Source organism: Oncorhynchus nerka, linkage group LG23, assembly GCF_034236695.1.
Source record: "Oncorhynchus nerka isolate Pitt River linkage group LG23, Oner_Uvic_2.0, whole genome shotgun sequence".
Taxonomy (NCBI): domain Eukaryota; kingdom Metazoa; phylum Chordata; class Actinopteri; order Salmoniformes; family Salmonidae; genus Oncorhynchus; species Oncorhynchus nerka.
The window spans coordinates 46,243,420-46,270,929 of record NC_088418.1 but is presented as its reverse complement, the minus strand read 5'-3'; the positions used below and the strand labels follow the sequence as shown (position 1 = coordinate 46,270,929).

Genomic DNA, 27,510 nt, shown 5'->3' with positions numbered 1-27,510 from the left:
TGCTCCCTATTTTCAAAGTGGAGTTGTGTTTTTAGACATTTTGAATTAAAAATGATAAGCTGAAATGTCTTGAGTCAATAAGTGTTCAACCTCTGTATTATGGCCTAAATACGTTCAGGGGTAAACATGTGCTTAACAAGTCACCGGTTGTATGTATAATAATAGTGTTAGTAATAATAGAGTTTAACATGATTTTCGAATGACTACCTCATCCCTGTGCCAGACATTCAATTATCTTTAAGGTTCCTCAGTCCAACAGTGAACTTCAAACACAGATTCAAGCACAAAGACTAGGGAGGTTTTCCAATGGCTCGCAAAGAAGGACACCAATTGGCAGATGAGTAAAAAAAATAATAATAAAGGCTGACATTGATTATCTCTTTGAGCATGGTGACGTTATTAATTACACTTTGGATGGTGTATCAATACACCCAGTCACTACAAAGATAACTCAGTTGCTAGAGAGGAAGGAAACTGCTCAAGGATTTCACCTTGAGGCCAATGGTTACTTTAAAACAGTTTCAGAGATTAAAGGCTGTGTGAAAACTGAGGATGGATGAACTCATCACTGAGTACCACTCTTTATATTTTCAAGCATGGTTGTGGCTGCATCATGTTACGGGTATGCTTGTCGGCGAGGACTAGGGAGTTTTTTGTTGTTGAGGGGGGCATATAAAGAAATGGAATTGAGCTAAGTACAGGCAACATCCTAGAGGAAAACCTGGTTCAGTCTGCTTTCCAACAGACACTGGGAGACAAATTCACCTTTCAGCAGGACAATAACCTAAAATACAAGGCCAAATATACACTGGAGTTACTCATCAAGACAACATTGAATGTCCCTGAGTGGCCTTGTTACAGTTTTGTCTTAAATCAACTTGAAAATCTATGGCAAGTCTTGAAAATGGCTGTCTAGCAATGATCAACAAACAACTTGACAGAGCTTGATGAATTTAAAAAAGAATAATGTGCAAATATAGTACAATCTAGGTATGCGAAGCTCGTGGAGACTTACTCAGAAAGACTCACAGCTGTAATCACTGTCAAAGGTGATTCTAACATGTATTGACGCAAGGGTGTGTATACTTACGTAAATTAGATATTTCTGTATTTCATTTTCGATGCATTTGCATTATGGCATATTGTGTGTAGATGGGTGAGAAGAAAAACAAATGTACTACCTTTTGGATTCAGGCTGTAGCACAACAAAATGTGGAATAAGTATGAATACTTTTTGAAGGTACTGTATGTCAGAAAATGTCTACTGAAAGAGGGGAACTGACTAGCTATTTGAATTCCATTGATCATGATGTCCTACAAGAATCCCAAGAGTTGAGGTAAAAAAGGACAAACGATCCTAATTGTACAATATACTTCACTTTTAGGAATCAATCGCTCATAGCCTAGAAGTAAAAGGCGTTGCTGCCTTATTGTTGGATCCTGGCATCACAGTGGGTGATCAGTGATCAGTGGGTGTACTGCTATACCTGGCCAGGGCTGAAATAGCCTGCTGTGACCATGCATGTGAGCTGGGTGCCAGGACACTTTGACTCTGAGACCGCTAGCTGCTCCTGGGTCAGTGTGAGTTTAATGACCAGACCTGATCCCTGCTAATCTTTTTCACGTGTGAAAAGAGCAGGGAGGGAGTGGGGGAGAGAGAGAAATGGTGGTGGGGGGGGGATGGACGAAGAAAATAAAAAGTGAGGGAATGGGAGAAAGAAGTGAATAGAGTGAGCGAGAGTAAGAGAGCGACAGACGTTCAAACTCAGAGTCACAAGGTCACACAGTCCTACAAAGTGACATGACTCACCTGGTCTCTTTCACCCTGTCCCTGTCTCTCTGCAGTGCGGGGGAGGAGGTGGATTGAGCTGGGTCAGGAGCAGCAGAGGGCCTATGTGATGAGACTACTAGATGCTCTGGAGGTCACTGACCGGGACAAAAGGCTGAAGGTGGCCCGGGCCATCCTCTACCTGGCACAGGGTAATCATCATCATCATCATACTGTTGCCGCTTGCTATAGACCACCCTCTGCCCCCAGCTGTGCCCTCGCCCCCCCCATCTATCTTCTGAGCTCGTGCTACTAGGTGACCTAAACTGGTACATGCTTAACCCACCCGCCAATCCTACAATCTAAGCTTGATGCCCTCAATCTCACACAAATGATCAATGAACCTACCAGGTACAACCCCAAATCTGTAAACACGGGCACCCTCATAGATATCATCCTAACTAACTCGCCCTCCAAATACACCTCTGCTGTTTTCAATCAAGATCTCAGCGATCACTGCCTTATTGCCTGCATGCGTAATGGGTCTGCGACCAAACGACCACCCCTCATCACTGTCAAATGCTCCCTAAAACACTTCTGCGAGCAGGCTTTTCTAATCAACCTGGCCGGGGTATCCTGGAATGACATTGGCCTCATCCCGTCAGTAGAGGAAAGTTCTGGGACACTGTAAAGTCTGTGGAGAATAAGAGCACCTCCTCCCAGCTACCCACTGCTCTGAGGCTAGGAAACACTGTTACCACCGATAAAACCTCTATAATTGAGAATTTCAATAAGCGTTTCTCTACGGCTGGCCATGCTTTCCACCTGGCTACCCTTACCCCGGTCAACTGCCCAGGACCCTCCACAGCAACCCGCCAAAGCCCTCACCATTTCTCCTTCACCCAAATCCAGATAGCTGATGGTTCTGAAAGAACTGCAAAATCTGGACCCCTACAAATCAGCCGGGCTAGACAATCTGGACCCTCTCTAAAATAATCTGCCGAAATTGTTGCAACCCCTATTACTAGCCTGTTCAACCTCTCTTTTGTATCGTCTGAGATTCCCAAAGATTGTAAATCTGCCATAGTCTTCCCCCTCTTCAAAGGGGTGACACTCTAGACGCAAACTGCTGCAGACCTATATCTATCCTACCCTGTCTTTCTAAGGTCTTCGATTGCCAAGTTAACAAACAGATTACCGACCATTTTGAATCCCACCGTACCTTCTCCGCTATGCAATCTGGTTTCAGAGCTGGTCATGGGTGCACTTCAGCCACGCTCAAGGTCCTAATCGAAATCAAAACCGCCATCAATAAGAGACATTACTGTGCAGCCGTATTCATCGACCTGGCCAAGGCTTTCGACTCTGTCAATCACCACATTCTTATTGGCAGACTTGACAGCCTTGGTTTCTCAAATGATTGCCTCGCCTGGTTTACCAACTACTTCTCTGATAGGTATTTGTAGTATTCTAAGTCAGGGCCGTCCAGAGTAGTGATGCTGGCCGGGCGGGCAGTGATCGATTGAATAACATGCATTTAGTTTTACTTGCATTTAAGAGCAGTTGGAGTCCACGGAAGGAGAGTTGTATGGCATTGAAGCTCGTCTGGAGGTCAGTTAACACAGTGTCCAAAGAGGGGCCAGAAGTATACAGAATGGTGTCGTCTGCGTAGAGGTGGATCAGAGAATCACCAGCAGCAAGAGTGACATCATTGATGTATACAGAGAAGAGTGGGCCCAATAATTGAACCCTGTGGCACCCCCATAGAGACTGCCACAGGTCCGGAAATCTAGAATCGGCTTCCTATATCACAACAAAGCATCCTTCACTCATGCTGCCAAACATACCCTCGTAAAACTGACCATCATACTGATCCTCGACTTCGGGGATGTCATCTATAAAATAGCCTCCAACACTCTACTCAACAAATTGGATGCAGTCTATCACAGTGCCATCCGTTTTGTCAAGAAAGCCCCATACACTACCCACCACTGCGACCTGTACACTCTCGTTGGTTGGCCCTCGCTTCATACTCGTCGCCAAACCCACTGGATACAGGTCATCTACAAGTCTCTGCTAGGTAAAGCCCCACCTTATCTCAGCTCACTGGTCACCATAGCAGCACCCACTCGTAGCACGCGCTCCAGCAGGTATATCTCACTGGTCACCCCCAAAGCCAATTCCTCCTTTGGTCGCCTTTCCTTCCAGTTCTCTGCTGCCAATGATTGGAACGAACTGCAATAATCACTGAAGCTGGAGACCCATATCTCCCTCACTAGCTTTAAGCACCAGCTGTCAGAGCAGCTCACAGATCACTGCACCCGTACATAGCCCATCTGTAAACAGCCCATCTATCTACCTCATCCCCAGACTGTATTTATTTATTTATCTTGCTCCTTTGCACCCCAGTATCTCTACTTGCACATTCATCATCTGCACATCTACCATTCCAGTGTTTAATTGCTATATTGTAATTACTTCGCCACCATGGCCTATTTATTGCCTTAACTCCCTTATCTTACGTCATTTGTACTCACTGTATATAGATTTTTTTGTTTTATTTTTTTCTACTGTATTATTGACTATGATTTGTTTTACTCCATGTGTAACTCTGTGTTGTTTGTGTCGCACTGCTTTGCTTTATCTTGGCCAGGCCACAGTCATAAATGAGAACTTGTTCTCAAGTGGCCTACCTGGTTAAATAAAGGTGAAATAAAATATAAATAAATAATCATCGCCGTCACTGCACACTACAAGATCATTTGCTTTGGTTGTAGCATATTGTTACATGCATCTAGGAGATTAAGTGAATATTTAAATATTTCCCTTCTGATTTCTCTGACTAACATTTTCTTACAAAACAGAGGATATGTACAGTATTTATGCCCGAGTCCTTTAAAAAATATATATATTCCACCGTTACTTAACCAGGTAGGCCAGTTGAGAACAAGTTCTCATTTACAACTGCGACCTGGCCAAGATAAAGCAAAGCAGTGCGACACAAACAACACAGAGTTACACAAACAAATGTACAGTCAATAATACAGTAGAAAATCTGTATACAGTGTGTGCATCTCATATAAGGAGGTAAGGCAATAAATATGCCATAATGGCGAAGTAATTACAATTTAGCAATTAACACTGGAGTGATAGATGTGCAATTAGAAACAATGGTGTGCAAAAGAGCAGAAGAAAGCAAAAAACTAATATGGGGATGAGGTAGGTAGTTTGTTGGATGGATGGACTATTTACAGATTGGCTGTGTACAGCTGCAGCGATCGGTAAGCTGCTCTGACAGCCGACGCATGATGTTAGTGAGGGAGATATAAGTCTCCAGCTTTAGTGATTTTTTTCCCATTCGTTCCAGTCATTGGCAGCAGAGAACTGGAAGGAAAGGCGGCCAAAGTAGGTGTTGGCTTTGGGGATGACCAGTGAAATATACCTGCTGGAGTGTGTGCTACGGGTGGGTGTTGCTATGGTGACCAGTGAGCTGAGATAAGGCGGAGCTTTACCTAGCAAAGACTTATAGATGAGCTGGAGCCAGTGGGTTTGGCAACGAATATGAAGCGAGGGCCAGCCAAAGAGAGCATACAGGTCGCAGTGGTGGCTAGTATATGGGGCTTTGGTGACAAAATGGATGGCACTGTGATAGACTGCATCCAATTTGCTGAGTAGAGTGTTGGAGGCTATTTTGTAAATGACATTGCCAAAGTTAAGGATCGGCAGGATAGTTTTATCAGGGTATGTTTGGCAGCATGAGTGAAGGAGGCTTTGTTGCGGAATTGGAAGTCGATTCTAGATTTCATTTTGGATTGGAGATGCTTAATGTGAGTCTGGAAGGAGAGTTTACAGCCTAACTAGCCAGACACCTAGGTATTTATAGTTGTCCACATATTCTAAGTCAGAGCCGCCCAGAGTATTATTTCTAGGTGGGCGGGACGGGCAGGGATCGGTTGAAGAGCATGCATTTAGTTTTACTAGCGTTTAAGAGCAGTTGGAGGCCATGGAAGGAGTGTTGTGTGGCATTAAAGCTCGTTTGGAGGTTAGTTAACAGTGTCAAAAGAAGGGCCAGATGTATACAGAATGGTGTCGTCTGCGTAGAGGTGGATCAAAGAATCACCCGCAGCAAGAGGGACCTTATTGATGTATACAGAGAAAAGTCAGCCTGAGAATTGAACCCTGTGGCACCCCTAGGGACTGCCAGAGGTCCAGACAACAGTCCCTCCTATTTGACACACTGAACTCTGTCTGAGAAGTAGTTAGTGAACCAGGCGAGACAGTCATTAGAGAAGCCAAGGCTGTTGAGTCTGCCAATAAGAATACAGTGATTGACAGAGTCGAAAGCTTTGGCCAGGTCAATGAATACGGCTGCACAGTACTGTCTTTGTTATCGATTGTGGTTATGATGTCGTTTAGGACCTTGAGCGTGGCTGAGGTGCACCCGTGACCAGCTCGGAAACCGGATTGCATAGCGGAGAAGGTACGGTGGGATTCGAGATGGTCGGTGATCTGTTTGTTAACTTGGCTTTCTAAAGGCAGGGCAGGATGGATATAGGTCTGTATCAGTTTGGGTCTAGAGTGTCTCCCCCTTGAAGAGGGGGATGACCGCGGCCGCTTTCCAATCTTTAGAAATCTCAGACGATACGAACGAGAGGTTGAACAGACTAGTAATAGGGGTTGCAACAATGGCGGCCTTATAATTTTAGAAAGAGAGGGTCCAGATTGTCTAGCCCAGCTAAATTTGTAGGGGTCCAGATTCTGCAGCTCTTTCAGGACATCAGCTGTCTGGATTTGGGTGAAGGAGAAGCGGGGGGAGGGGAGAGTGTTGTGTGGTGAGGGAGCATCTGTTGAACCCTATGTGTGTCTGTTGTGTGGCGTTCCCCAGGGGTGTTTGATGAGTGTGACACGGACACGGACGTGATCCACTGGTCTCGCCACAACGTGTTCCTGCTGTATGACATGGGCGTCTTCACCGCTCTCCTGGAGCTGCTGAGCATGGAGATGGAGTGAGTAGGACAACATTGCTACAACCGCACCACAACATCACTGCAATGTCTCGTAATGACTGTGTTGTTATGTCTCTCAACAAGTGTTCGCACCACTGTGGTTAGAGCTTACTTCCTCCTTTTTAATTTTTAATTTATTTCACCTTTATGTACCAGGTAGGCTAGTTGAGAACAAGTTCTCCTTTACAACTGCGACCTGGCCAAGATAAAGCAAAGTAGTGTGACACAGACAACAACAGAGAGTTACACAGGGAATAACGTGGAGTAAACAATAAACAAGCCAATAACACAATAAACAAGTCAATGACACAGTAGAAAAAAAGAAAGTCTATATACAGTGTGTGCAAAAGGCATGAGGAGGTAGGCAATAAATAAGCCATAGTAGCGAAGAATTACAATTTAGCAGATCAACACTGGAGTGATAAATGAGCAGATGATGATGTGCAAGTAGAGATACTGGTGTGCAAAAGAGCAGAAAAGTGAATAAAAACAATATGGGGATGAGGTAGGTTGGGTGGGCTATTTACAGATGGACTATGTACAGCTGCAGCGATCGGTTAGCTGCTCAGATAGCTGATGTTTAAAGTTGGTGAGCCTTGATTAATGGTCCAAATCATTTACAGGGTAACAATTAAGTACCTTAATGTCACTGTTTTCGATTTAAAATGGGGAAAAATAAACTAAATTAGTTTCTTAGCAAAGTACAATTTCTCAAGCAAGAATTTTGCTAGGACTGTCTGGGAGTGGTGTGAGTGGGGAGGAGAAAACTGAAAACTAGCTGTTGTTGGCAGAGATGCTTGGAACTGTTTCTTATTGGTTTATTAACTCATTTACCGTTTGGTGATGTCACCAGGCAGGCCAAAACTCATCCCACCAAAACGAGCTGAAATTTCAGGTGGCCTTTTCAAACAACTCTTACACTAAAAGGACATCATTATTTTATTTTTTTCACAGTATTATTCCAACCTCATTCATAGGTTGGAAATGTATAGAAAACACAGGGAAATCATGTGTTTGACTGCACTGGGCCTTTAATGCTACAGTGCTGGTACAGAGTTGCATTCACTCTCACTAGTTGTTCGCTGGATGGAGTAGGGGAAGGAGACACAGTGGGGGAAGGAGACACAGTGGGGGAAGGAGACACAGTGGGGGAAAGAGACACAGTGGGGGAAAGAGACACAGTGGGGGAAAGAGACACAGTGGGGAAAGAGACACAGTGGGGAAAGAGACACAGTGGGGAAAGAGACACAGTGGGGGAAAGAGACACAGTGGGGGAAAGGGACACAGTAGGGGAAGGAGACACAGTGGGGGAAGGAGACACAGTGGGGAAGGAGACACAGTGGGGGAAAGGGACACAGTGGGGGAAAGGGACACAGTGGGGGAAAGGGACACAGTGGGGGAAAGGGACACAGTGGGGAAAGGGACACAGTGGGGAAAGGGACACAGTAGGGGTAGGAGACAGTGGGGGAAAGGGACACAGTGGGGGAAAGGGACACAGTGGGGAAAGGGACACAGTGGGGAAAGGGACACAGTGGGGGAAGGAGACACAGTGGGGGAAAGGGACACAGTGGAAAGGGACACAGTGGGGAAAGGGACACAGTGGACACAGTGGGGGAAAGGGACACAGTGGGGGAAAGAGACACAGTGGGGGAAAGGGACACAGTAGGGGTAGGAGACAGTGGGGGAAGGAGACACGGTGGGGGAAGGAGACACGGTGGGGGAAGGAGACACGGTGGGGGAAAGGGACACAGTGGGGAAGGAGACACAGTGGGGAAAGGGACACGGTGGGGGAAAGAGACACAGTGGGGGAAAGGGACACAGTAGGGGTAGGAGACAGTGGGGGAAAGGGACACAGTGGGGGAAAGGGTACCAGTGGGGGAAAGGGACACAGTGGGGAAGGAGACACAGTGGGGAAGGAGACACAGTGGGGGAAAGGGACACAGTGGGGGGGAAAGGGACACAGTGGGGGAAAGGGACACAGTGGGGGAAAGGGACACAGTGGGGGAAAGGGACACAGTGGGGGAAAGGGACACAGTGGGGGAAAGAGACACAGTGGGGGAAAGGGACACAGTAGGGGTAGGAGACACAGTGGGGGAAGGAGAGACACGGGGGGGAATGGGAAGGAGACACGGTGGGGGAAGGAGACACGGTGGGGGAAGGAGACACGGTGGGGAAAGGGACACAGTGGGGGAAAGGGACACAGTGGGGGAAAGGGACACAGTAGTGGGGAAGGAGACACAGTGGGGGAAGGAAAGACACAGTGGGGGGGGAAGGAGACACAGTGGGGAAAGGGACACGGTGGGGGAAAGGGACACGGTGGGGGAAAGGGACACGGTGGGGGAAGGAGACACAGTGGGGGGGAAGGAGACACAGTAGGGGGAAGGAGACACAGTATGGGAAGGAGACACAGTAGGGGAAGGAGACACAGTGGGGGAAGGAGACAGTGGGGGAAAGGGACACAGTGGGGGAAAGGGACACAGTGGGGGAAAGGGACACGGTGGGGGAAAGGGACACAGTAGGGGAAGGAGACACAGTGGGGGAAAGGGACACGGTGGGGGAAAGGGACACGGTAGGGGAAGGAGACACAGTAGGGGAAGGAGACACAGTAGGGGAAGGAGACACAGTAGGGGAAGGAGACACAGTAGGGGAAGGAGACACAGTGGGGGAAGGAGACAGTGGGGGAAAGGGACACAGTGGGGGAAAGGGACACGGTGGGGGAAAGGGACACGGTAGGGGAAGGAGACACAGTAGGGGAAGGAGACACAGTGGGGGAAAGGGACACGGTGGGGGAAAGGGACACGGTGGGGGAAGGAGACACAGTGGGGGAAAGGGACACGGTGGGGGAAAGGGACACGGTGGGGGAAAGGGACAACAGGGGAAATCAGTAAAGTAATGTACTGCTCTGTAGGTTTAGGCTTACATTGACAAGGTTATAAATAATGATTTTTAATTGAAATAATAATTGTGTCCTTCAAATTTTGCTTTCGTCAAAGAATCCTCCATTTGCAGCAATCACAACCTTGCAGACCTTTTGGCATTCTAGTTGTCAATTTGTTGAGTTAATCTGAAGAGATTTCATCCCATGCTTCCTGAAGCATCTCCCACAAGTTGGATTGGCTTGATGGGCACTTCTTACGTACCATAAGGTCAAGCTGCTCCCACGACAGCTCAATAGGGTTGAGATCCGGTGACTGTGCTGGCCACTCCATCATAGACAGAATACCAGCTGATTGCTTCATCCCTAAATAGTTCTTGCATAGTTTGGAGCTGTGTTTTGGGTCATTGTCCTGTTGTAGGAGGAAACTGGCTCCAATTAAGCGCTGTCCACAGGGTATGGCATGGCGTTGCAAAATGGAGTGATAGCCTTCCTTCAAGATCCCTTTTACCCTGTGCAAATCTCCCACTTTACCACCACCAAAGCACCCCCAGACCATCGCATTGCCTCCATCAAATCAAATTAAATGTTATTTGTCACATACACATGGTAAGCAGATGTTAATGCGAGCGTAGCGAAATGCTTGTGCTTCTAGTTCTGACCATGCAGTAATATCTAACAAGTAATCTAACAATTTCACAATAACCACCTTATACACACAAGTGTAAAGGAATGAATAAGAATATGTACATATAAATATATGGATGAGCGATGGCAGAATGACATAGGCAAGATGCAGTAGTTGGTATAGAGTACAGTATATACATATGAGATGAGTAATGTAGGGTATGTAAACATTATATAAAGTGGCATTGTTTAAAGTGGCTAGTGATACATTTATTACATCCAATTTAAAATGTTTAAAGTGGCTAGAGATTTGAGTCAGTATGTTGGCAGCAGCCACTCAATGTTAGTGATGGCTGTTTAACAGGCGGATGGCCTTGAGATAGAAGCTGTTTTTCAGTCTGTCGGTCCTTGCTTTGATGCACCTGTACTGACCTCGCCTTCTGGATGATAGCGGGGTTAACAGGCAGTGGCTCGGGTGGTTGTTGTCCTTGATGATCTTTTTGGCCTTCCTGTGACATCGGGGGGTGTAGGTGTCCTGGAGGGCAGGTAGTTTGCCTCCGGTGATGCATTGTGCACTACCCCCCGGTTGAGCCTTACGGTTGAGGGCGAAGCGATTCCCGTACCAGGCGGTGATACAGCCCGACAGGATGCTCTCATTTGTGCATCTGTAAAAGTGTGTGAGTGTTTTTGGTGACAAGCCGAATTTCTTCAGCCTCCTGAGGTTGAAGAGGCGCTGCTGTGCCTTCTTCACCACGCTGTCTGTGTGGGTGGACCAATTCAGTTTGTCCGTGATGTGTATGCCGAGGAACTTAAAACTTTCCATCTTCTCCACTACTTGACAGATGACATCAAGCACTCCTCCAGCATTAAAACAAATAAATATCCGTCTCACGACTGTTCTTCTTTGTGATCCGAACACCTCAAACTTAGATTTGTCCATAACACTTTTTCTAATCTTCCTCTGTCCCGTGTCTTTGTTCTTTTGTCCATCTTAATGTTTTATTTTTATTGGCCAGTCTGAGATATGGCTTTTTCTTTGCAACTCTGCCTAGAAGGCCAGCATCCCGAAGTTGCCTTTTCACTGTTGACGCTGAGACTGGTGTTTTGCTATTAATAAATGAAGCTGCCGGTTGAGGACTTGTGAGGTGTCTGTTTCTCAAACAAGACACTCTGATGTACTTGTCCTCTTGCTCAGTTGTGCACCGGGGCCTCCCACTCCTCTTTCTATTCTGGTTAGGGCCAGTTTGTTCTGTTCTGTGAAGGGAGTAGTACACAGCGTTGTACGAGATATTCAGTTTCTTGACAATTTCTTGCATGGAAAAGCCTTAATTTCTCAGAACAAGAATAGAATTTCAGAAGAAAGTTATTTTGTTTCTGGCCATTTTGAGCCTTAATCGAACCCACAAATGTTGATGCTCCAGATACTCAACTAGTCGAAAGAAGGCCCGTTTTATTGTTCTTTAATCAGGACAACAGTTTTCAGCTGTTCTAACATAATTGCAAAAGGGTTTTCTAATGATCAATTAGCCTTTTAAAATGATGAACCTGGATTAGCTAACACAATGTGCCATTGGAACACAGGAGTGATGGTTGCAGGAGTGATGGTTGCCGATTTCATATACAAATCCGCCGTTTCCAGCTACGATAGTCATTTACAACATCAATTATCACTGTATTTCTGATCAATTTTGTTATTTTAATTATCTAAAAAACAAGGATATTTCAAAGTGACTCATCAATAAGTCAAATACTATACACTGAGTGTATAAAACATTAAGAACAGTCGTCCTAATATTGAGTTGCAGCGCCCTTTTTGGCCTCAGAACAGCCTCCATTCATCGGGGCATGGACTCTACAAGGTGTCGAAAGCGTTCTACAGGGATGCTGGCACTTGTTGACTCCAATGCTTCCCACAGTTGTGTCAAGTTGGCTGGATGTCATTTTGGGTGGTAGACCATTCTTGATGCACACAGGAAACTGTTCAGCATGAAAAAACCCAGCGACGTTGCAGTTCTTGACACAAATAGGTGCGCCTGGCACTTACTACCATACCCGGTTTGAAGGCACATAAATATTTTTCACTCTCTGAATGGTACACATACACAATCCATGTCTCAATTGTCTCAAGGTTTAAAAATCCTTCTTTAACCTGTCTCCTCCCCTTCGTCTACACTGATTTTAAAGTGGATTTAACAAGTGACATCAATAAGGGATCATAGCCTTCACCTGGATTCACTCAGTCGGTTCTTAATGTTTTGTACACTGTACAATTTCAGGTGGTCTTTTCAAACAGCTCCTACACTTAAAGGGCATCCCATAAGCATACCACTGAATCAATAAGTAGGTATATTAAATGTCCCCACGGAGTCAATTCCTCTGTCACCTGCCTGCCTGAGGTTCCTCCTGTCCCTAAGGGAAGATCTACTGCTGCCTCACTATTTTGGGTCTCTACCAACCTTAGCCATGGACTAATCTACCTAATGGGAGAGGCTGGTAGAGATGGTGCTGATAATAGCTGATTTGTGTGTGTGTGTGTGTGTGTGTGTGTGTGTGTGAGAGAGGGCAGGGAATTGAACAGGATTGAACATCTATTTTTAATTATTCTCCTGGTGGGAGTGACTCTGGGAGGTGGGAGGTGGTACAGGCCGTGGTCTATGTGTGTGTGGAGAGGAGACAGACAGCTCGATCATGACTCAGTGTCCAGGAATGGCTTCCTGTTCTGTTTCTTCTGTTGGGTATTTCTGTCCATCCCCTTGGCTCCTCTTTAACGAGAGAGTCACCGCCAGGCTAATCCCTGCTGAGTGTTGCTGAGGGACCCTGGACAGTGTGGAGTTAAACACACACAGGCACGTACATGCACACGCACGTTCACAGACCGGCAGAGAGATACACACACACACACACACACACACACACACACACACACCAGGAATGTTAATTCATGAATACACCATTCTCTCTTTCTCTTCTCCGTCCTACCTCCCACATCCATCCCTCTTCAGCTAGGATATGAGGCACCTACTGGCTCTTAGTGAGGGGGACAAGAGCAGCGAGAGCAGGTTGAGAGCAGACAGAGAGGGAGACAGAGCACCGGCCTCTGCGATTCCCACTTCACAGCTCACTGGCGAGGCGGCAGAGCCTTCAAGGCGTTGTTTCCTTCCTTTAGTCTATGTGCTCCTCTGTCCTGGTCTCTTATTGACCTCTGATTCTACGGCTTAGCAAGCAAGGAAGCAGCCGCCTCCTATTACTTCGTAGCACCTGTTAAGCTGCGGAGCCAACACACAGGGAATGATCTCTGTCTGTATTTCTCCTCTGCCATTTATCCTGCCTGCACTGGTGTTCATTCTCAGTTGTGATTTACGCTGGGGGGTTTTTCCACTTCAAATCAAATACAAGTTTGTCACATGCTTCGTAAACAACAGGTGTGGACTAACAGTGAAATGCCTACGGGCCCTTCCCAACAATGCAGAGAGAAAGAAAATAGAGATATACCAGAAAAGTCAAACACGTAATGATAGATACACAATGAGTAACGATAACTAGGCTATATACAAGGGGTACCAGTACTGAGTCCATGTGAAGGGGTACGAGGTCATTGAGGTAGATAAGTACCTATAACTAGAAACAAAGTGACACGTTAGTAGCAGCAGCGTATGTGACGAGTCAGAAAAATGAATGCAAAAAGGGTCAATGCTATTTGGTTAACTATTTAACTAAGTCTTAACATGGCCTGGCGGTAGAAGCTGTTCAAGGGCCTGTTGGTTCCAGACTTGGGTGGCTGGAGTCTTTGACAATTTTTAGGGCCTTCCTCTGACACTGGCTGGTATAGAGGTCCTGGATGGCAGGGAGCTTGGCCCCAGTGATGTACTGGGCCATACACACTAACCCACAACCCTCCAGGGTCCTTAGCTCAGTGATGGACGGTCCAGTGTGGCTCAGTTGGTAGAGCATGGTGCTTGCAACGTCAGGGTTGTGGGTTCGATTCCCACGGCGGACCAGTACGAAAATGTATACACTCTGAATAAGAGCATCTGCTAAATGACAAAAAATGGAAATGTAAAAAATGATGAGTTTGGAGGGCACTATGGTGTCAATGAACTGCATTCTCATGTAGGTGTGCTTTTTGTCCAAGTGGGAAAGGGCAGTGTGGAGTGCAATAGAGATTGCGCTATCTGTGGAACTGTTGGGGTGGAATGCGAATTGGAGTGGGTCCAGGGTGTCTGGGATGATGGTGTTGATGTGAACCATGACCAGCCTTTCAAAGCATTTGTCAGCTGCAGATGTGAGTGCTACAAGGCGATAGTCATTTAGACAGGTTACCTTTGGTGTTCTTGAGCACAGGAACTATGGTGGTCTGCTTAAAGCATGTAGGTATTACAGACTGGGTCAGGAAGAAGTTTAAAATGTCAGTGAATTAACTTGCCAGCTGGTCAGCGCATGCTCTGAGTACACGCCCTGGTAATCCATCTGGCCCTGCGGCCTTGTGAATGTTAACCTGTTTATAGATTTTCCTCACATCGGCTACGGAGAGGGTGATAACCCAGCCATCTGGAACAGTTGGTGCTCTCACGCATGGTTCAGTGTTGCCTCAAAGCAAGCATAGAAGGCATTAAGCTTGTCTGGTAGTATCATGTCACTGGGCAGCTCTTGGCTGAGTTTCCCTTTGTAATCCGTGATAGTTTGCAAGCCTTGCCACATCCGACAAGGGTTCGAGCCAGTGTAATAGGATTCGATATTAGTCCTGTATTGACATTTTTCCTGTTTGATGGTTTTTCGAGGGTGTAGCGGGATTTCTTATAACCGTCCGGGTTAGTGTCCCTCTCCTTGAAAGTGGCAGCTTTAGCTCAGTGTGGATGTTGCCTGTAATCCGTGGCTTCTGGTTGGGAAAAGTATGTACGGTCAATGTGGGGACAGCGTTGTCAACGCACTTATTAATGAAGCCGGTGACTGATGTGGTAATCTCTGAAAATGCCATAGGATGATTCCCAGAACAAATTCCAGTCTGTGCTAGCGAAACAGTTCTGTAGCTTAGCATTCGCTTTATCGGACCACTTCCGTCACTGGTACTTCCTGTTTGAGTTTTTGCTTGTAAGCAGGAATCAGGAGGATAGAGTTATGGTCATAATTGCAAAATGGAGGGTGAGGGAGAGCTTTGTATGTGTCTCTGTGTGTGGAGTGAAGGTGATCTAGAGTTGTTTCTCCTCTAGTTGCACAGGTGAATTGCTGGGAGAAATGAGAAGTTGTCCTGCATTAAGATCACCGGCCACTAGGAGCGCTGCCTCTGGATGAGCATTTCCTTGTTGGATAATGGATCTATACAGCTCGTTGAGTGTGGTTTTAGTGCCAGCATTGGTTTGTGGTGGTAAATAGACATCTACGAAAAATATAGATGAAAACTTGGTAAATAGTGTGGTCTACATTTTAGCAGAACCTCAAGACTTCCTTTTAATATTAGAGATTGCGCACTAGCTGTTGTTAAGAAAGCGACACCTGCCACCCCCTTGAGCTTACCTGATACTGCCGTTCTGTCCTGCTGATGCATGGAAAAGCTCATAAAGCGGCCTCTATACATTCCATTGCCATTCTAGTCTTTGTCACTTTAATTATAGGAAATGAGAACTTCCTGACCCCATGACCTGACCAGAGCCTAGACATGAGCGATATCTATTGTCTGTTGTGTTTAGCTGTGGTGTGGTATAATTTGTACTGTATACATGCTGAACTGCTTCTGTGTTTGACTCTGCAGTAACAACCAAGCCTGCAGCAGTGCAGTGAGGAAACCTGCCATCTCTCTGGCGGACAGCACAGAACTCAGGTGACCATCCTTCCACCTCACTGAGTTTTACAGCAGTCGCCCAATCAGCCAAGCCCAAAATCCCAAACAGAAAGCAATGCATATGTAGAAGCATTATGGCTAGGAAAAGCTCCCTAGTAAGGAAGGAACCCTCTTCTGGCTGTGCCAGGTGGGAATTATAAGAGTACCTGGCCATTTAAGGTCAGATTGTTCTTCAAGATGTTCAAATGTTCAAGGATGGGCAGCAGGGTCAAATAATAATCAGTGGTTGTAGAGGATGCAACAGGTCAGTACTTCAGGAGTAAACACCACTAGAGGGATATCAACAGACCACCAACTTACTACTCTTAGGCAAGGCTGAGTATAGCCCACAAAGATCTCCTCCACAGCACGAGCCCAAGGGGGCACAAAACCAGATGGGAAGATCACATCTGTGACTCAACCTACTCAAGTGACAAACCCCTCCTAGGGACGGCTTGGAAGAGCCCTAGTAAAGCCAGTGACTCAGCCCCCCTAATAGGGTCAGAGGCAGAGAATCCCAGTGGAGAGAGGGGAGCCGGCCAGGCAGAGACAGCAAGGGAGGTTCGTCGCTCCAGTTGCCGTTCACCTTTGCATCCCTGGGCCAGACTACACTCAATCATAGGACCTACGGAAGAGATGCGTCTTCAGTAATGACTTAAAGGTTGAGACTGAGTCTGCGTCTCTCACATGGATAGGCAGACCATTCCATAAAAATGGAGCTCTATAGGAGAAAGCCCTGCCTCCAGCTGTTTGCTTACAAATTCTAGGGACAATAAGGTGGGAAACTAAATAACACGTCCTAATAGCTTGTAGAAAATGGAGGCCATTATGGCTTGTTTTCCATCTGAATCAAGGCGTTAATGCACAGGACACTGCCTCGCTAACATTGTATAATTACTGTAGGGTGATTTAGGCTGATGCATTAGCTAGGCAAGTGCATGTGGAAACGTGTACAAGAGCATTAAGTGTGCACACACACACATTTACAGATTCACACATGTACAAACTACACATAGGCAGACATAATGTATGCACAAGCACACACAGTTATGTTTTTTGGAGTGGAGAGCTGTTCTACCTCAGTAGCTTACAGACTATTTGTCTTGATGCATGCATGCACACACCTGTTCATTCTGACCTCTGACTTCTCGTGTTCCACTAGGGTCTTGCTAAGCATCATGTACCTGATGGTGGAGACCATCCGTCTGCAGACAGAGGACGACAGGCCAGAGTGGAGAACTGCCAGAGAGGCCTTCAAGACTGAACTGGGTTTGTGTTTGTGCGTGTGTGTGTGTGTGTGCGCATTGTAAGACGTTTCTGTAATTTCAACAGTAAAACACTGTAGAAGGCAGTAAAATGCCATACATGTGTTTTATAGCACATCAAGACTTTAATTTCAACAGCAAAACACTGTGAAATGCACAGTAAAATACCTTAAATGTGTTTTACAGGGTTAATGATGGTGCATTATGGGTTAATGTTGTGAGCTGGGAAAGAGTCTTGCTCATTAACATGCTGTATGTTAATGTGTGCCTTGTAAGAGGCTGTATTTGTTGCACCCGTGAGTGAGAATGCTGTACCCACCCAGAATACAGTAATATACGGTATTTCAGGAATTCTACAAACCTTTTACTGTAGATTTTCAGGACCTTACTGGCCAATTGCTGGCAGTAATTGACTGTAATTCAGAATACAGTACCAAACTGCATTTTTGGAGTGCCATAAACCTTTTGAGCAGTAGTGGGTGCATGGTATTGTTCTCTTTTAAGAGGCTATATTAGTGAGAATGCTGTACGAATTGAACTGATATGTGATAGTAGTTCCCTAACAATGAAATGTATATAGGGAACAGATCAGAGTTAGCCTGGCTGACGTGACCCACGTGACGACACAGCTCGAGAGCTGGTGTCTGCTAGACTAGATCAGAGTTAGCCTGGCTGACGTGACCCACGTGACGACACAGCTCGAGAGCTGGCCTCTGCCAGACTAGATCAGAGTTAGCCTGGCTGACGTGACCCACGTGACGACACAGCTCGAGAGCTGGCCTCTGCCAGACTAGATCAGAGTTAGCCTGGCTGACGTGACCCACGTGACGACACAGCTCGAGAGCTGGCGTCTGCTAGACTAGATCAGAGTTAGCCTGGCTGACGTGACCCACGTGACGACACAGCTCGAGAGCTGGCCTCTGCCAGACTAGATCAGAGTGGCAGTGAGTCTTACACCTTTAATGGTTGAATATGTAACCATGTTCATTCGATCTGTTTCGCCCTGTAATAACAGACAGTTTGGAAGCCTTTGTTTTAGGCCTCTAGAATAATTATACAGGAAATGTTTTAGTGTGTACGCTGTATGTGTGTGCTGGCTGTTGACCCCCTCCTCTAACCTCAGGTTCTCCTCTGTACAATGGAGAGCCATTTTCCCTGTTGCTCTTCACCATGGTGACCAAGTTCTGCAGTATGAACGCTCCACACTTCCCCATGAAGAAGGTCCTGCTGCTGCTCTGGAAGACCATCCTGGTCAGTAAGCTACAGCACCGACACCATGACCTGTCCGTTTAGTAGGCTAGCCGCTCCGTAACAGAGGTATTTCATCCACCACTAGTGTAGATTCAAAACACTTGCTAGAATGACGTTGGAACCGGAGTGTCAGGCTCGACTGGCTCCCGCAATGGAATCGATGGGTTCGTTTGCCAATAGCTGCACAGAGCTCTGTCCGCGTGTTCATGTACATCTCTGTGGCTTTCTGTGTCCGTCTGTCTCTCTGCGTGTCACAGTTCACCATGGGGGGCTTCGAGGAGCTCCAGGAGATGAAGGTTCGAGGGAGAGAGAGGCTGAGCCTGCCCCCCCTGCCTGAGGACAGCATCAAGGTGATCCGGAGCATGAGAGCAGCCTCTCCTCCAGCCTCGGCAATGGAGCTCATCGAACAGCAACAGCAGGCCAAGAGAGGACGCCGCAGCCGCAGGGTACGTATTATACAGCCATTATATCATGCACATACTGTTCCTGGAGCTTTACACACACACACACACACACACACACACACACACACACACACACACACACACCTGTGCGCTAGACTCACTTGACTGAATACACACCTGATGTGTTCTAACAGCGAGCCTAACTAAACCGGGGCAGTCACAGCCTCACGTGCCACGCCCTCTAACAAGCATGGATTGCTCAGCCTGACTGTAGCAGTAGAGAATGTGACTAGGAGCTATGTGCACACCCTCGGTGTACTGCATTCCCCCTGACACGTTTGTTGTTTTAACTTCTTCCTCTAATCCCAACTGTGCTGTTTTTAGACTGGGGCTCTGACTTCACCAGGCTCTCAACCTCCTCTTCCTTGTGTCCCTGCAGAGTGCCTTTGTTGATAGCTTGGAAGGAGACAGTCCCTTTCCCAAGAAGCAGGTCTTTACCCACTTTCCCTCTGCATTTTCTCTGCCTCGGGCTGGTTCTTGCACCTTCTATTCCTCCACCTCTTTCTTTTCCTCTTCTTTCTCCTCTTCCTCTTATTCCTTGTCCTCCTCCTCCTCTTCCTCCTTCCCCTTTTCTCCTCCTTCACTGCGCTCTGCACTGTATGGGTGGGTACAGAGGCGGGGCTGGCTGTGGTCGAGGTCCCTGCGGACATGACGGGAGCTTTCCTCTCGTCTCCATCTCCACCAGGTTGTTAGGCCGCCAGCGTATCGCTGTAGAACAACAGTTCACTGCAGCTTCTTTCCCACCACGCAGCTGAATGGCTTGTTCTCCATGGGATATGAGTCATGTAGGTCTATGCTGGTCACACTGCTTCCGTTACCTCTGTTGCTCTCCTCGCCAGCACACAGTCTACCTGATGACTACTTACTACCACCACACCGCCATACGTTGCATTGCACTGGCGCTCCGCTGCTACTAAATGCAACCCCCTTTGCCTGATGCTTGTTGCATTGATGATGCCGCAGTCATTCATTAAAACTATGGAAGTGGTTTGAGATTATTGGGGTTTGTGTTTGTATGACTCATTATGGTTGTAAGTGGAATGTTTAACACTTGAATATGGAGTTGGGCCCAAAGGTTCCTCAGGTTTTTTACTGGGAGTTTCTGTAACTTTTTTGTTTTGGAGTGCAGCCTTATGGTAGGTAAGTCTTGAGTATTGCTTGGGGTTGGAGTGGGAAGCCAGGGCCTAACCCTGTGCGTGTGTGTGAGGGGACGGCCTCTTTCATGCCCCCTGCTGGTTGTTCTGGTTTCCAGCCCCTGGTAAAGCAGGACAGCCTAGACACGTACAACGAGCGAGACCCCTTTAAGAACGACGACGCACGCGACGAGGAGGAGGATGGCGAGGAAGCCGACAGTGGCATCGAGGGCGAGGTGGACCCCCTGGACCGTGATGTCATCATCCAGCCGCCACCCCCACCGCCCCCGCTCAGACCCCCCACTGAGAGAGCGTCCCTCCCCAAGGGTCTGCCCTGGGCCCCCAAAGTCAGGTAAGGCTGGAAGGCCCAGTTCCAAACAAACCTCTCGCCCCTCGCCATAACTCTTAACCCTTCTGTGTTTGCAGATCTGAAGGGATTGGATAGGTGTAATATAGCGGAAGCTCCCCAAACACCATCAGAAGGCAGGGTGGATCGATCACTTTATTGCTTACCTCAGGCCTGAAAACTCAAGTGATAGCATACAAAATCAAATGTACACTGAGTTCTAGTTGTGTTATTCTACACACTCGTGCTGCTGATAGTGCCCCCTCTGTTTAGGAGGACTCAAAGTAACCCACCTCAGTCACTCATACAGTAACAGCCAGCTCCCCCTCGCAAGATGGCCTCTGTCTACACATTAGTGACAGTGGCCTATCTCTCGTGTGTGTGTGCGTGGGCGGACTTGGCGACGTGAATAATAATTTAGCACATGAGGTGGAGTTCCAGATCCCAATATCACACAGTGTACAGAGGCAGCATCGAGTGTGACTGATGAGGCTTTAAGCAGCCACCACGGCACCCTAAAGTGTGTGTGTGCAAACACTCTTAAGATGGATGTCTGTGGGAGAGGAGATGCATCATCTGGTTAGCAGCCGAACGTCTTTGATCAGTCTGTTTAGATAGTATCTCGACAAGCCTGGGAAACCAGACTAGGAAACACAGTAGGTCTCGCAGTGTGATCAGTGAGAAGGTGAATCTGGGGGGGGGGGGTTAGTGAGGGGCAGCAGGCCTCTATCGAATCTATCGGTCTGTCTCCACAGGGAGAAAGACATCGAGCACTTCCTGGAGACCAGCAGGAACAAGTTCATCGGCTTCACTCTGGGAAAGTGAGTGTCGCTTTCACTGTGTTGTCTGACAGGCTCGCTCCACGTAGTATACTGCCATGTGTGGTCCTAGTTATTGCAATGCCAGTGACTGTTCTCTCTCGGCTGCAATGTTTTTATTTTATTTTCTAGTGACACAGAGACACTGGTCGGTCTTCCTAGGCCCATACACGAGAGTGTCAAGACCCTCAAACAGGTAAAGGGGAGATAAATCTCTCTTGTCCTTCCTCTTCTATCCTTTCTCCCTCTCCTCTCAATCCCTCCGTCGCTCTCGCTCCACCAGGATCGAGTGTTACACCGGTGACGAAGCATTGACCGTTTATTTGACCTAGCTGGTCAATATCCCTGGACGTTGACTGTGAAACACAGTTACACTGAGGAATGCCCTTCTGTGTGTCAACCTGTGAATACTAATGAACGCTCGTTCAAAGCCGCTTCTGTTTACACACCGCATGCTGCCTGACGAGATAATGTCGGAATACTATGGTATATCGCCATGGTGATGTCTCATTGAAAAGGTGTGAAGTGGAATAGAATGGATTGTGGTTATGAAGTGCTTTGCGCTGGCTCTCCTAGTGCTTTATATTGTATTGTGTATGGTGGCTAACTCACCCAATCCAACACCATGCTCTCTTTTCCCTCCAGCACAAATATGTCTCTATAGCTGAGATGCAGATCAAGAGGGAAGAGGAGCTTCAACAGTGCCCCATGACCCTGGTCAGTGACGCTTCTCACTGTTGACTTTATATGAAATGACAGGAACTCCTCTATTTGAATGTGTTTAATGCTAGGCTAAAACTATACTGGAAAATGAAGTGGGGGGGGGGGGGGGGGGGGCTGTCAATGTTTTGATCCCTAGTTGCACCACACCTCCCAAAAGCATCATGTCTGCTCAATGTCTACATTTTTACATTTTAAAACTGTAGGGCTTTTTTTTGTGTTTTATGTTGTGAATGTGTTTTGTAATAACATTTGAATTCTATCTCTCTTCTAAAATAGATTCTTAATCTCCAATGAGACTAACCTTGTCAAATAGAAATAGGATCTTTCATTTTCTACGTGTTGGAACAGGGCTCTGTGAATGGAAACAAGATGACTAGAGACGGTGTGTAACTCATATCGTGTGGTGTTGTGTTGTGTCAGGGAGAAGAGGATGTGGATGAGACCCCAACAGAGATCCTGTATCTGGGAATGCTTCCTAACCTGTCTCAGTATGTGGTGAGGACATCTACCGTTCTATTCTGCTCTACCAAGACACTTCACATGGCATCATCTCTTACTTTGCATCTCAAAAATCATAGATTGTTACTAAGTATTTGCTGTCTAGACCTGTCATGTTTCCGAGCTGAGAGATTGAAAGCTAAAAACCCATGTTGTATTGATCAGATTGCCCTTCTGAAGCTGCTGCTGGCTGCAGCACCTACCTCCAAGGCCAAGACGGACTCCATCAATATACTGGCTGATGTGCTGCCAGAGGAGATGCCGTGAGTGTAATAGCCTTGTGCCTCTCCTTGTTCCCTCACGGCCATCTTTGCCGTTCATGCTTAAGTTGAGTGATGGCGATAAGGAGGACATGTAATATAATTTGTTCATAGATAAAGTCAATGACTATAGATTTGTCATGTCAAGGGAATTTGCTGCTATGAATCACATAAAAGGTGTGTGTGTGTGTGTGTGATGGCAGAATCACGGTCCTCCAGAGCATGAAGCTGGGTATTGACGTGAACAGACACAAGGAGATCATTGTCAAGGCCATCTCTGCACTTCTGCTGCTGCTGCTCAAGCACCTGAAACTCAATCACATCTACCAAGTAAGCCCACCTACCACCCCTACCGGTCTTTCTTTCTCTCTACCTCTCTCTCTCTTTCTCTGTTCCCCCCCCCCCCTCACAACCCAGGTCAGCCACTATCTCTCGCTCTCCATCCCTTTCTCTCCACCACCCCCTCAGGTCTGCCGCTGCTCTCTCGCTCTCATCTCTTCCAGTGGGGTAGTGGAGGGTAAACGCAGTTTAACCACTTTTGCAGAAAAATGCATTGAAAATATAGGAAGCATTACCTTTTTTTTTTTTACACCACAGCAGGCGAACAGTTTACCCCCCACACACACCTTTCCCACCCTCACACACTAAGTCAGCCTCCATTCTCTCTCATCTCCCTGCGTTCCACATTCACCACCACATTTCTCTCTCTTCCTGTCTTCATCTCCTCTCACATCCCCCACCCATTTGGCTCCTGGCAGCTGACAACACAGATCCTGCACTGGAATGATAGGCACACAGTCAAAGGTTCATACATCCCCCTGCACACAGAGAGGGAGGCAGGATAGAGGGAGGCAGGAGGAGGAGGAGGAGGGTTGGAGAAGTACCATCAGACAAGAAATGGGTACATAGCCGCACCATCCATTTTCCAAAATGCAAAGCTGAGCTCCTTCCAAAATCTGCTCTTGTAAAGGAGGATTATAATTCCTATTTTGGGCCGATTAGCTTCATGTATCGTCGTCCTACTGCTGCTTCTCCCTGAGACAAGAGTGTGTCTCTCTTCAGCACACGAAACCATGTACCTTTTTTAAAAGGGATTGGTTCAAGGTTGACTTTTTGGCACGCAACCACTATTGATAGGTAGTGAATCGTCTTCAGAGAGAAATGGAGCATCTGCTCTTTTGACAATAGTGTGCTTATACCTGGCAGCAGGTCAGGACTGTTCTGTCAAATCCTACATGAAAAAGGAGCTACTTCCCCATTTAATAGGATGAAAGATGAACAAAGCTGGATGTAAAATTATAGTAGCGCCATCTACTGCCCAAAATGATTACCTTCACTCTTATTTCCCACGACCAACTGCCAAATGAAGCTTGTTACAAAGATGCATTATTGCAACGGCAGAACCCAGCTCCGTGAAAGGGTTAAATGAGTCTGCCTATGGCTCCTATCCTGCTGGCTCCGTGCCGCAGAGCTGAGTACTTCCAGGAAGAGCAGATTGGCTAAATCCTCTGATTGGAACCCCCCCGTCATTCCCATCGTGAGAGTGTAAAGGGGTTGTCATTTCAGAGTGTCTTTTACAGACCAAAAGTCGCATGACAGAATGCTCATCATTGTTCCTGCTTTGAATTCATAGGCACACAGCAGTAATAGTAGCTGTGCTAACAAAAAGTGGCCTTGAACGGTCTTTTGATGATCGTAAACGATTGCATAGAATGTAGAAAAGAGGAGAAATCGGTCTATTCCTGAACTCTGCAGGCTGCTCATAAAATATAAAAAGACAGGGGGTTGGAGGATTAATCTTTTATTATTTAATGGATATGAATTTTTATTATTAGGAGTTAAAGGGCTAGTGGGCCTTAGTGCTTTATCTGGTCCTCCATGGTTCCTGTGCACTAAAGACAGTCAGTGACTTTGCAGTGACCTTGTACTTCCTGTCTCTCTCTCTCTCCCTCCAGTTTGAGATTGTCTCCCAACACCTGGTGTTTGCTAACTGCATCCCACTCATCCTCAAGTTCTTCAACCAGAACATCATGTCTTACATCAGTGCCAAAAACAGGTAGGACTCACTGACTACAACTGACTACCACTTAGATTCTGCAGTGCCAGAGGCGCATCTGCACCCACATAAAGGCGGGGGGGGTGTGGTTGACAAATGTGTCTCTCTCACCTCAATGATAGGTGTAACACCACTGTTGACACAAAGATGGGCTGTAATACTCTCGTTTGTGCTCTCATTGTAGTATATGTGTGCTGGACTTCCCTCACTGTGTGGTCCACGAGATGCCTGAGCTCACGGCTGAGAGCTTGGTGAGTTCAGATCGCATACCCATGTGTTTACATCAGACTGTTCGAATGTTAATGGGTTTGGTTAATCTGTTGGCTGTGATTAGACACTGGCTGTGTCCGGCTACCCATCCTAAACACTAGGCCGTTATACATGTATTCTTTGTGGGCGTTTTCAATTCTCCAAACCCTGTTGTTGCCTGTGATTTGTAGGAAGCTGGAGACAGTAATCAGTTCTGCTGGCGTAATCTCTTCTCCTGCATCAACCTGCTGAGGATCCTCAACAAGCTGACTAAGTGGAAACACTCCAGGACCATGGTGAGAGAGACCTGGTCCTGCGTCTCTTTATGATCACATGTCCCTTATTCAGTACCCACTTGCCTAGGGTGTACAGGCTAGAGGACAGTTTAGAATTCAAAGATTTGTGACGGGACATTTTTGAGATCCACTGTGTACTTCTCTTCCACCTCCTCTCTCAGATGCTGGTGGTGTTCAAGTCTGCTCCCATCCTGAAGAGGGCGCTGAAGGTCAAACAGGCCATGATGCAGCTGTATGTCCTCAAGCTGCTCAAGATCCAGACCAAGTACCTGGGCCGCCAGTGGAGGAAGAGCAACATGAAGACCATGTCAGCCATCTACCAGAAAGTACGACACAGGCTCAATGACGACTGGGCCTATGGCAACGGTAAGATGCAGAGGAAATAAACTTTTGAACGCATACCCGAAGTCAACTCTTAATTCACTGGTCTGTAGGAGATGTGAAAGCTATGCAACGAATCAGAATGTGATGATGAATGTGAAATGAAATGCGGTAGGTACACACTATGTGCCTTTGATTATTGATCTCCGTAATGGAAAGTCCAATCAGCCAACTGCTGTAAGATGAAGGCCGGTAACTAAGGATGTGTTGCCATAGCAACCAAACCAGGGACCAGCTTGGGGTGAGAGGCCCTCCGAGAAAAAGAGACGACTGTCTGTCATCACATGTCTCAGGTTCTATTCTCAATGGACCAGATGGACAAAGGGAAAGAGAGGAGAGAGCTCCATTGGTTCTTCGAATCAAATGTTATTGGTCACGTACACCTGGTTAGCAGATGTTAATGCGAGTGTAGCAAAATGCTTGTGCTTTTAGTTCCGACAGTGCAGTAATATCTAACAAGTAATCTAACAATTCCCCAACAACTACCTAATAGACACAAATCTAAAGGGGTGAATGAGAATATGTACATGTAAGTATATGGATGAGCGATGGCCGAGCGGCACAGGCAAGGTGCAATAGATGGTATAAAATACAGTATTTACGGTTGGAGTCATTAAAACTTGTTTTTCAACCACTCCACACATTTCTTGTTAACAAACTATAGTTTGGGCAAGTTGGTTAGGACATCTAGGGCATCTGTATGACACAAGTAATTTTTCCAACAATTGTTTACAGACAGATTATTTCACATATAATTCACTGTATCACAATTCCAGTGGGTCAGAAGTGTACATACACTAAGTTGACTGTGCCTTTAAACAGCTTGAAAAATTCAAAACAATTATGTCATGGCTTTAGAAGCTTCTGATAGGCTAATTGACATAATTTGAGTCAATTGGAGGTGTACCTGTGGATGTATTTCAAGGCCTACCTTCAAACTCAGTGCCTCCTTGCTTGACATTATGGGAAAATCAAAATAAATCAGCCAAGACCTCAGAAAAAAATGTGTAGACCTCCACAAGTCTGGTTCATCCTTGGGAGCAATTTCCAAACGCCTGAAGGTACCACGTTCATCTGTACAAACAATAGTACGCAAGTATAAACACCATGGGACCATGCAGCCGTCATATCGCTCAGGAAGAAGACGCGTTCTGTCTCCTATTGATGAACGTACTTTGGTGCGAAAAGTGCAAATCAATCCCAGAACAACAGCAAAGGACCTTGTGAATATGCTGGAGGAAACAGGTACAAAAGTATCTATATCCACAGTTAAACAAGTCCTATATCGACATAACCTGAAAGGCCACTCAGCAAGGAAGAAGCCACTGCTTCAAAACCACCATAAAAAAGCCAGACTACGGTTTGCAACTGCACATGGGAACAAAGATCATACTTTTTGGAGAAATGTCCTCTGGTCTGATGAAACAAAAATAGAACTGTTTGGACATAATGACTGTCGTTATGTTTGGAGGAAAAAGGGGGAGGCTTGCAAGCCGAAGGACATCATCCCAACCATGAAGTACGGGTGTGGCAGCATCATGTTGTGGGAGTGCTTTTGACCCAAGTTTAACAATTTAAAGGCAATGCTACCAAATACTAATTGAGTGTATGTAAACTTCTGGCCCACTGGGAATGTGATGAAAGAAATAAAAGCTGAAATAAATCATTCTCTCTACTAT

The 27,510-nt window shown here is 46.6% G+C and overlaps 1 protein-coding gene and 1 non-coding gene across 4 annotated transcripts in view; both read left to right on the top strand.

Annotated features, from left to right (window-relative positions):
* LOC115106929 (striatin-interacting protein 1 homolog) overlaps positions 1-27,510 on the top strand; it is a 39,317-nt gene that overhangs the window by 7,688 nt on the left and 4,119 nt on the right. For 2 of the 3 annotated variants that reach the window (XM_029630147.2, XM_065008155.1), the window contains exons 4-21: positions 1,846-1,980; positions 6,654-6,774; positions 16,023-16,091; positions 17,254-17,360; positions 18,480-18,607; positions 18,865-19,053; positions 19,451-19,501; positions 20,324-20,556; positions 21,306-21,371; positions 21,501-21,564; positions 22,014-22,085; positions 22,512-22,586; positions 22,755-22,852; positions 23,053-23,179; positions 24,805-24,905; positions 25,090-25,156; positions 25,346-25,450; positions 25,612-25,816. In XM_029630147.2, the coding sequence (XP_029486007.1) occupies positions 1,846-1,980; positions 6,654-6,774; positions 16,023-16,091; positions 17,254-17,360; positions 18,480-18,607; positions 18,865-19,053; positions 19,451-19,501; positions 20,324-20,556; positions 21,306-21,371; positions 21,501-21,564; positions 22,014-22,085; positions 22,512-22,586; positions 22,755-22,852; positions 23,053-23,179; positions 24,805-24,905; positions 25,090-25,156; positions 25,346-25,450; positions 25,612-25,816 (2,013 nt within the window). The remainder of the gene's footprint in view (positions 1-1,845; positions 1,981-6,653; positions 6,775-16,022; positions 16,092-17,253; positions 17,361-18,479; positions 18,608-18,864; positions 19,054-19,450; positions 19,502-20,323; positions 20,557-21,305; positions 21,372-21,500; positions 21,565-22,013; positions 22,086-22,511; positions 22,587-22,754; positions 22,853-23,052; positions 23,180-24,804; positions 24,906-25,089; positions 25,157-25,345; positions 25,451-25,611; positions 25,817-27,510) is intronic. The other variant, XM_029630148.2, reaches the window with a different exon arrangement.
* trnaa-ugc (transfer RNA alanine (anticodon UGC)) lies at positions 14,200-14,273 on the top strand. The gene has a single exon. It is a non-coding gene; the product is annotated as a tRNA-Ala (tRNA).